The 10,337-nt window shown below is 38.7% G+C and overlaps 1 protein-coding gene across 4 annotated transcripts in view; it reads left to right on the forward strand.

Moving 5' to 3' along the window:
- TOGARAM1 (TOG array regulator of axonemal microtubules 1) overlaps positions 1-2,580 on the forward strand; it is an 83,700-nt gene extending 81,120 nt beyond the window's left edge. For all 4 annotated transcript variants that reach the window (XM_014835685.3, XM_044765550.2, XM_044765552.2 and 1 more), the window contains 2 exons: positions 709-795; positions 1,432-2,580. In XM_014835685.3, coding sequence (XP_014691171.3) covers positions 709-795; positions 1,432-1,685 — 341 coding nt within the window. In that variant the 3' untranslated portion in view covers positions 1,686-2,580. The remainder of the gene's footprint in view (positions 1-708; positions 796-1,431) is intronic.
- The last annotated feature ends 7,757 nt before the right edge of the window (positions 2,581-10,337 follow it).

Below are 10,337 nucleotides of genomic sequence, written 5' to 3' on the forward strand. Positions count from 1 at the left end.
TGTAGAATTTCATTTGTATAACCTCCTCAAAATAACAAAATTCCAGAGATGGAAAACAGATTAGTGGTTGTCAGGGTTTGGTGGTTCAGGAGGTGGGACCGGATGTGACTGTAAAGGGGTAGCACCAGGGAGATCTTTGTGGTGATAGAATAGTTCTGTATCTGGATTGCAGTGATGGTTCCACAGATGTACACGGAATAAAGTGACAGAGAACTATATACACGTCGTGCACCGATGTCAGGTTCTTGGTTTAGACATGTACCATGATTTTTTGAGATGTAACCTTTGGGTGAAAGTACGCAGGACCTCTCTGGACTATCTTTGCAACTTTCCATGAATTAAAATTAAAACTTTGAAAAACTCAGTAAATGTAAAAACTACCCCCCAAAAAGTAATTATTTTCCTCTTTTTTTGATAAACCTATATTACTATCATTTGGAATAAGATGCCTAGGAGATAGGCAATTCTTTTTCTTTTTTATACTATATGATAACTCCTTTAATATTCTGTGAGGTATTTTTATTTCTCATTTGCTGTAAGAATATTACTCTGTTAAGGTTTTATAGAGAATTTTAAATAGTGACTAACTGTAGATTAAAGAATCTTTTTAACACATTTGCATGAATATTTTTTCCTTTCAATGCTATGTAATGGAAAATAAGATATAACTCTTTAAACATCCGTCTCTGTGTTATTCTTTTTATTTAGATAATTACTTACTTCTACAGCCATTTTGCACAAAAGCTCAGTTTTTAAATGGAAAAGCAAAACAGGATATGACTGAAAAGCTTGCTGGTAAATGTTTTTTAATTTTTATTTCTAAAGAAATATTTTATTAACTAAGAATAAACTGACGGGCATTTCAGTTTAATTTTAGGATAGCTACCAAATTCGATATCACTACCCATGAAACAGAAATAAATTGCATACTGATTCATAAGAGGACCCTTTAAGACTTTTACCCGAAAAATTTTCTTCGAAAGAATTTTATCTGTTTTTTCCTGGTAAATGTTTAATCTTCCTGTTAGTAGAAATAATATAGGAAAAATAAAAAGACATTCAAATCAAATATTAGTGCTCATACAAGATGGCTTATTTCAAATTACATATTTGATTAAAGTTCCATGTGTTAAAAATTATATAAATTTTTAATTTACTAAATTTGGAAAACATTGGGATGAATTTGGGGTTTGATTCCTGTATATACTGCTTTTGCCTGAACTAATCAACCTGTGTATGGAATTCTAATGCTTGAAGGTTCCAATCTTTGTGGGGAAAGTTTCAGACCTTACTTTTTCTAAAATGCCTAACATTTTAGGACACATGGCATAAGGAAGAAGCTTAGTATATTTTATATGTTTTTTTAATTAGCGGAACTTGAATTTATTTTTTTTTGAAAACCTCGCTGTTTACCATATTTTTGTGTTTCAGATATTGTTATGGAACTTTATCAAAGGAAGCCCCATGCCACAGAACAGAAAGTGTTGGTTGTTTTATGGCATCTCTTAGGGAACATGACAAATAGTGGCTCTCTGCCTGGAGCTGGAGGAAATATACGAACAGCCACAGCTAAATTATCCAAAGCACTTTTTGCACAGATGGGTCAGAATCTGTTAAATCAGGCTGCGTCTCAGCCACCACATATCAAAAAGAGTTTAGAGGAATTGCTTGATATGCAAATTTAAAATAATTATGGATCTTTGATGAAATATGGTATGATGAACAAAACTGTTTACATGATGACAAATGGAACTTTTTTAGAGTCACGTTTTCAGTGCCTGCACTTCTCATCCAGTAAATTAAGTCAATGGCTATTTTTATTTACAGCCTATGAGTACACATCTGTCTTATATCAACCCTATCACTTGTAACCATCACACAAAAACCCACAATAATTAATATAACCTAATATTCATGAAATCTGAGGCACATGGAATGAATCCAATTTTAATATTTTTGAAAAAAGTCCTGCTCATTTGCACTATTCTATAGAAACTGCAATTTGTTGCCCTGTATGTACAATTAGATTTGTAATTAAAAATATACTTTTTATTATGTAATCATGTTCTGCTATGTCTCTTTATTCAGCCTTATTTTATAAAGTGGAAGGAAAGTCATTGAACTATGTTATCACAAACTAAGTTTTGTGTGCTGTTTGTGAAAAACATGTATTTCTGAAATCAGTCCGCTATTATGATTGTGCAGTATTAGCTTGCTTTTGCTGCTGTGTTAATGTGATATATTTGCTTACCATTTGGGTTTAATCATCTACATAATTGTGAAAATTAACAAGTTATAATAAAGCATGATGACCAAAGTTTTAGGAAATATTTACACATTTAAATGCACGTTTAAGAAAACGTGTTGAATGTAACTTTCCTATTTTTGTGTGCAAACACTAAACTTTATTTCTGTATGTTCTGACATTTATAAAGGTGTTATTTTGCTGCCCAGTTGTGTAATTCTCAAAAATAGTGCCAGGTCTTCTATAGCTTTTCTCAGAATTCTTGGGCTACAAGTACTGTATGCATCTTAAAAAAAGAAAGGGAATGTAATAAAATAAAAGGATTTATTTCTGTAGATGTGTGAGAGGTGTCCTATTTTTCCAACTTCCATAGATGTTAAAACAAAAAATATATATTTTGTAATGTTGACCGATCGCTTTCACTTGATGCACTTGAGACAATGTTGACCTGTCTCTGCTGACCTCACGGTAGACTTGGGTGCTAGTTCCGGCTTTGCAGGAAATCGGCTGCGTGACCTTGGGCAAGTCCCTCGCCAGGACTAGGCGTCAGTTTTCTCATCTCTAAAGTGTGAGGGCTCAGCTAGATGATTTTTAAAGGTCTCATCTTATTCCCATGTTATAGTTTCCTCTATGATCACTTTATTACAATTGTGAACTATCTTCTTTCTTTTCACTTCTCGTGTCACTGACCAGTTTTCTAATGTATTTGGCTGATTTTTAAATTGTGATTCTTTGTATTAATCCATGTCTTCTGAGGAAAAAAATGGGTTTTACTGCCATTTGAAGCTAAGCTGAACGAAGAGTAAAGACTTGGTTACTTTTTATAGGCACTGTTTTATAGTTACATACATACTTGTGAAATACTTTATCTTCTCTTCTAAGTGTATTTTATCATGTTCCTATAGTTTAGGTCTGAAGTTGGCAAACTTTTTCTGTAAAGGGCCAGAAAGTAAATATTTTTGGCTTTGTAAGTCAGAGAGATTGTGGCATATTTTTTGTTTTTGTTTCTTTAAAACCCTTTAAAAGTGTAAACAACATTCTTACTCAGGCCAGACAAAAGTAGACCTGTGGCATAGTTTACCAACACCTGGTTTAGACCTGTTTGACCTCAGCTATAAATCTGAAATCCTCCTTCAATTTTGCCCCAACCCTTTATGATATGCATCACTGAAACAATAGTTAGAGATTCCAAGTTTTATTTTACTTTTGATCACTGCCCTTCTGTCGTTGCAACTGTGCCTACTAAGTTTGCATTCATTGATTGTTGGATATATTGAAGGTAAACTTTAAATTTCAAAGGCAAAAGAAGACCATTACTTTAGGTATAAGCTTTATTATCCCTTATTTTGAATAGATATGGTTTGAATTTTGCAATGAACAAAGTACAGCGAATATAATCACTATCACGAAGGTGGAGACTTCACATAATCTGCGTGCTGTCTTTGATTATAAAGAAAATAGCCATAATGTACAAGTCCCAAGCCTTAAAGGTTTTCTCTATTTTAGTAACTTCTTGATATTGACCACTCAGAAGTCTAGCTCTCTGTTAGCAAAAACTGTTATCAACCCAGAAGTCAACAAAGGATGGGAGACTGATCACTGACTGAGAGAATTAAAGAAAAGCTGAAGGCCTGAAGAAATTGGAATAAAGGAATGTTTTTTTACAAGCAGTGATAATTATAAAAGTCTAACCCTGCCAGCACTGCAACTATAAAACAAGAGAAGAAAAATTTCAAGTGGCATATTTACCCAATGAAACCCGCATCATATAATCATTAAAAATGTTTTTAAATACTTTAATCACAGGAGAATGTTCATAATGTGTTAAAGGAAAAAAAGCCTGACTACAAAATAAGTATATTATCTCTATCAAATATATATGCACACAGAAAATAGAACTGGGATTACATACACCAACATGTTTATGGTGGTAAACCGTGGGTAAAGAAGTCATTTTAATTTTTTTCAGTGTACTATTCTGTAATTTCTATTTTTTCAAAATTGAGCAACATGCATTGCTTACGTAATAAAATTTAAATTACAATAAATGAAGGTAATATAATAAAATGGCAAAGAGAGAGTAGTGAATTTCAGAAAGTGCTAAGGGAGGTAGACAGTGATGTGGTGAGAAGGGAGACGGGGGGGGGGGGGGAAGCAAGATGTTACAAAGGTAAAGATCCTAAGACTGATTCGGAAAGCATGGATTTGGAACTGAGTTTTATTATTTTTATTTATTATTTTTTGTGAGGGACATTGGCCCTGAGCTAACATCTGTTGCTAATCTTCCTCCTTTATTGTTTTTTTCCTCCCCACAGCCCCAGTGCATACTTGTATATCCTAGTTGTAAGTGATACTAGTTCTTCTCTGTGAGATGCTGCCACAGGGTGGCTTGATGAGCCGTGTGTAGGTCTGCGCCCAGAATCCGAACCATCAAACCCCAGGCCACTGAAGCAGGCTGTGCAAACTTAGCCACTCGGCCACAGGGCTAGCTCCTGAGTTTTATTATATTTATTATATTTAATTAATGTATTTATTAAATAATTTAATATATTTGTTATATTTATTATATGTTATACTTGCTGGGGCTGGCCTGGTGACGCAGTGGTTAAGTGCACATGTTCTGCTTTGGCAGCCTGGGGTCCACCGGTTTGTATCCCAGGTGCAGACATGGCACTGCTCGTCAAACCATGCTGTGCCAGGCATCCCACATATAAAGCAGAGGAAGATGGGCACGGACGTTAGCTCAGGCCAGTCTTCCTCAGGAAAAAAAAAAAAAATCCCAGCAAGCCATACTTGCCAAACCTTATATGTATTCTGGAGTTGTGAGGTTCAAAACCAAAATGGGGTTACATATAGGAAAACATTTGTAAACCTCGAATTCTGTACAAAAGTAATTTATTCCCGGGAGCAAATGAAGATGAAGAAAGATGGGCAGAAACCTTATAGAAATCTTTAGTGCTGGGATAAGCTAAGCCTACTGATTTCGCTGCTAGTTAGGGGGTTGAATATGTCAAGTGAAGGCAAAATCAATTAAATACTATATTATCGTTAATGGTTTATAGTCTCATCATGTGTATTGTAAAAGAGAACCTAAACTCTTAATTCACACTTAAAACTCTGCACAGAACAGTGGGATAATCAGAGACTTAAAGGCATTAAATTGCAGATTTAGCAAAGTAGACTTTTTTCTGAAGTACTGGAGCATGGAATGTGTGAGACGACATGTAAAACGAAGACAATGATTTGGTGGTACTAGATTATGACCAGTCTTAGATGACTTTTTTTTTACTACTATGCCTGGAGTAGTACCTTAGCCTATCCTGGGTGCTAAATAAAATAGTACTTGAATTATTGGTAAATGATTACAAGTTTGAAATTTATTCTGGAGACAGGAAGCAATGTTTTCAAGGTTGGAACTGGTGTATTTAAAAAAAATTAACCAGTAGCAGAAGGATAGCCAGCCCTGGTGGTCTAGTGGTTAAGATTTTGCCTTCTCACTGTGGAGGCCCAGGCTCCTGTCCGGGTCAGGGACCCACACCACCCATCTGTCGGTTGTCATACTGTGGAGGCAGAGTGTTGCTGAAAGTTAGGCCCCAGGGATTTCAAATACCAGCAGGGTCACCCATGATGGACAGGTGTCAGCAGAGCTTCCAGACTAAGACAGACTAGGAAGAAGGACCTGGCCACCCACTTCCAAATAATTGGCCATGAAAACCCTATGAATAGCAGCAAAGCATTGTCTGATAGAGTGCCAGAAGGGGAGAAGATGGTGCAAAAAAACAGGCAGGGTTCCGCTCTGCTGTACACAGTGTCCCTAGGAGTCAGGAATCCACTCCATGGCACTAAAAAAAAAGCAGAGAGATGGTTGGATGGAGCGGGGGGAAAGAGTGTGGGCAAGCACTGATCCAAAGCCCACCTGTGGCAAGTGGATTTCATCAAATGTTCCAGCCTAATGGGTTGATGGAGTCTGCCTGTGCAACGTGTTGGAAAAGATTGCGGGGGTACGTCAAGTTTCAATAGGAAGGAGGGGAGCAATCTACTGTCCAGGGCTCAGAACCAGACTCTAGATTGTAAATGTCTAAGAATGAAGCTGAATGGTATTCTGATGGCCAGAGTGACTGAATTGATGGCACACTTTGATCTCCAGGATAAAGGAGTCCAAAGTTAATGAAGTTGGTAACACAGGTGAGGCTTTGCTTCTTTTTTAGAAGAGAAAGCCTTTCTATGTACTTCTACCTACATCTTACTGGCCACCCTTAGATTCAAGGAAGGCTGGGAAATTGAGTATGTCATTTCCTAGTCTCAATAGTAAAGGAAGATAACAGAGAAGTCAGTGGAAATGCATATGAGTGAGCCAACCTACAGTATCTGCCATATTCAGTAGGCCTCCACTCTGTCTGATGAACCACCATGACATTCTGTGCCCCCAGGAATTGGTGTTAGTTCAGAAGCAGTGTCCAATAAATTCTGAAAAGTCAGCACATTTTCTCCAATATGAAGTTACTTTGATAAGTAGCCACAGGGCCCTGTGGGGGAATAAGAGGAATTTTCATAGTGGTATTACTGTAGAATCCTTCTTTTTTTTTCCCTGAGGAAAATTAGCCCTGAGCTAACATCTGCTGCCAATCCTCCTCCTCTTTTGCTGAGGAAGATTGGCCCTGAGCTAACGTCTGTGCCCATCTTCTTCTACTTTATATATGGGACACCTGCCACAGCATGGCTTGATGTGCAGTGCTAGGTCCGCACCTGTGATCCAAACCAGTGAACCCCAGGCCACTGAAGAGAGTGCGCAAACTTAACTGCTGCGCCACTGGGCTGGCCCCACTGTAGAATCCTTTAAGGATGCTTGCCATCTTCTTATTTCAAGGGGTCCCGGGTACTATGTGAGATATTGTGATTCCCTTCACTAGAGCATTTTTTAAAAATACAAAACCACCAAAACTTTAGTATTTTACCCTTCTATTTTGGCCCCATGATCAATTACATATTGCTAAATGTCCCTGCTGGTCAGACCATTCAGTTACCACAAGGCCCTGCTCCCTATTATCCTCATCATGCCTCTTCTCTGCCATCCAGGAATCTTTGTATCACTGCTGAAATCACGGCACCTCTATCAACTGAAGACTCTTCTGTAGCATCCCCAGCAAAGAGAACAACCACATAGTACTTTTCAAAGACGCTGACTCTCTCTTCACCTGTCTATTTCTTAAATTCTTGGTGAAGGGAATGTACCTGGCATTCTTAGGACACACAGGTACAGGTGAGTGGAAGGTTGTTCATGAGCAGTTCACGCCAACATTCCTACTAAACAAACCATTAGAACCATCCCTGGCTGTTTAAGGTAGCACACTGAATTGATGTATACATATATAAATATATAAGATGTTACATATTATATATTTAGGCATATAAGTATATAAATATATATTATATATTAACATATAACGTGTAATATAAATATATATAATGTATATTGCACATATATGTTTAATCTAAAGTTATTTCCTCCTCAGTCTAGCACTCAGAATGAAATTTCTCATGATTTATCTTTAATTGGAGATGCAGTACATATGTTTGATGAAACCTGTAGTGGCCATGAAAATGTGCCTCTCAGATCTGCTAACACAAGAAGCGTAACGGATGGATGGCTCCAGCTGCTGGGCTCTGAAATCCAGCACCACACTTCTCCATATTTCTGTCAACATAAATTTGTACAGTTTCAACTGCTTTGCTATATAAGTCTTGCTATGCAAGTTTGACGGTATAATTGGCCCTCAAATTATGCTTGGTCTAATTTTAAGTTTAGAAAAAATGAGTGTTGGGAAGGGGGAATGAGGAAAACTGGCCTCCCATGCAAAGTGAGGTCTCCACAGGTTTGGTGAGGTCTCCAGATTTCCAAAAAGGGCAGAAACTGTCTTTTCAGACCAGTGAGGAGAGGCTCCTTTTGTTTGGCGAGTGAGGCTCAGTCAGAGTTTATTTGAACTCTACCACGTGCCCACTCCATTTCTCTGGTCCTGCTCTTTCCTGAACCATGTCCTAATCTTCACAGAAGTGTTCTGATAAGACCATGAATTCAATTGACATTGTAATTTGGCAACCTTTGAGCCCACACTTTGACTATGTTTGGCTCTTTTAGCTCAATGGCTGCGAAGAATAAGAGAGTCTGTCAGTACCGTCAGAGAAAGTCCCTAATTTTTGGTCCCTGCTTTAAGCTCAGAATTTAGGAATCTGACCTTGTCGTTTCTTTAAGCTGCCCAATGTTAGTATAAATAACCACTCCGCCCCACACTTTTGCCCAAAGCTTTGCCTTCCGTGGGCGTGTCATCCTAGATGCCTACAGTTTCATTATATACCACATGTATACTGTATGCAGTGGGTTCCATGAGCAGCAAAAGGACATCTCTTGGTATTAGCTGGATTTTTACTGCCCTCCACCCTGGTTAGGACCAATCCAACTTCCTTCTATTTTCCTGAGGGCCTGTTTTCTGAAATTTGGTTCTTGGTACTCATTTCTGTATCAGTCATGATTCTTAGTCACTTGCACGTATATAGCTAATTTAAACAGGAGGGGTTTATAAAAGGGTCTGGTATTATACAGAGTTTCATGAGTGTAGGGGGCTAGCTGGCCAGTAAGAATGTCCAAATTGCACCGTGGAGCCAATCTCGGTAGGATATCCCTGCCACCATTACAGAGGAGAGCAGCCACAGCCACCACGACTGGTACCACATGCTCCATATTGCATGATGGCCCTAAACTTCAGCCACTGATGCCTCTGGAGAATGGATGTAGCTGTAGCTTCTGCATACACCATTACCAGAAGAATCGAAGTTTTACCCATGTCTGCATGAGTGAGTTTCTGATTCCAGTATCAGATAGTTAGGCTTCTCAGAAAGAGCTCAGACGTATGCCATATTTATTTCTACGTGTGTGTGTGTGCGTGTGTGCGTGCACACAGGTGTGCGCAGTAGGGGGTGTCTAGGAAAGCAAGTATCTGGTAGTTTCAGCTTCTACAGTGGGATGTGGACTCCCTACTTCAGAAGGAAGAGACGCCCCAAACAAGGGAAAAGCTTTCTACACTAAAACAAATAAAAAATGTCCACTGCCTAAGTCACTGACATTTGGAAGATAATGGAAACAACTGGGAGAAAACACGCTGCATTGAAGGTCATATTGGTGTTGGTTAGATTTTGTGTTACTCTCGGTCCTCCAAAAAGCAAATGCCCCAATGGCAAAAAATTGATGGAGGAAAATTCCTGTGAGGGAAAATAGGGAGTGAGAGAAAGCTGAGAGAGTCTTCAGACAGTGATGGAGGTCCGACCCCAATGTAGGAAAGAGGGAAGAAAAGAAGTTTCAGGCAAGACTGATTGGAAATGGGAGTTGTCCAGCCAAAGCTGTCCATCAGAGGAGGCCCACGTCTCCCAGGAATGAGCCTGACTGAGCTTCCCTGCCATGTTTTGTCATTGGCTGGGAACAGCCTGTAGGAGGAAGGGCAATGGTACTAATGTGGTGCTGGATTTCAGAGCCCAGCAGCCGGAGCCATCCATCAGTTATGCTTCCTGTGTTAGCAGATCTGAGAGGTGCATTTTCATGGCCACTACAGGTTTCATCACACGTATGTGTTGCATTTCCAATTAAAGATAAATCACTTATGTTAAATGATTTTTTAATATATATACCCTAACAACAAAATATGCCCTAACAACAAAAAGCTGAACAATGGTGAGATTGCTTGGCCCAAATATGGATCTGTAGTGTTAACTCCCTCTTTCATTTCTGGTACTGTTAATTTGTGGATCATTCAATCTTTGGATCACTTACGTTATGCTTAATTTTTCAGATTTAGCCTCTTATCTTCTCTCCTAACGTGTCTGAACGCATGAGGGGTATCACTGCGTCATTGATGTAGGGAAGAAAAAAAGTCCTCCGTTCTACAGACACTTGTTGGCCACAGCTTCAGTGTATATGGATTGCACTGCTCCACGGATTGGGCCACTGATCCCTCTAGCCTTTTAGGCTTGAATTTAGGTGCCCATTGCCAAAATCCATGCCCTGGCCATTTGCCCTTGGTCATGAAATCTCTGCTGAGGTAAA

The sequence above is a fragment of the Equus asinus genome, chromosome 2, assembly GCF_041296235.1.
Source record: "Equus asinus isolate D_3611 breed Donkey chromosome 2, EquAss-T2T_v2, whole genome shotgun sequence".
Classification (NCBI taxonomy): Eukaryota; Metazoa; Chordata; class Mammalia; order Perissodactyla; family Equidae; genus Equus; species Equus asinus.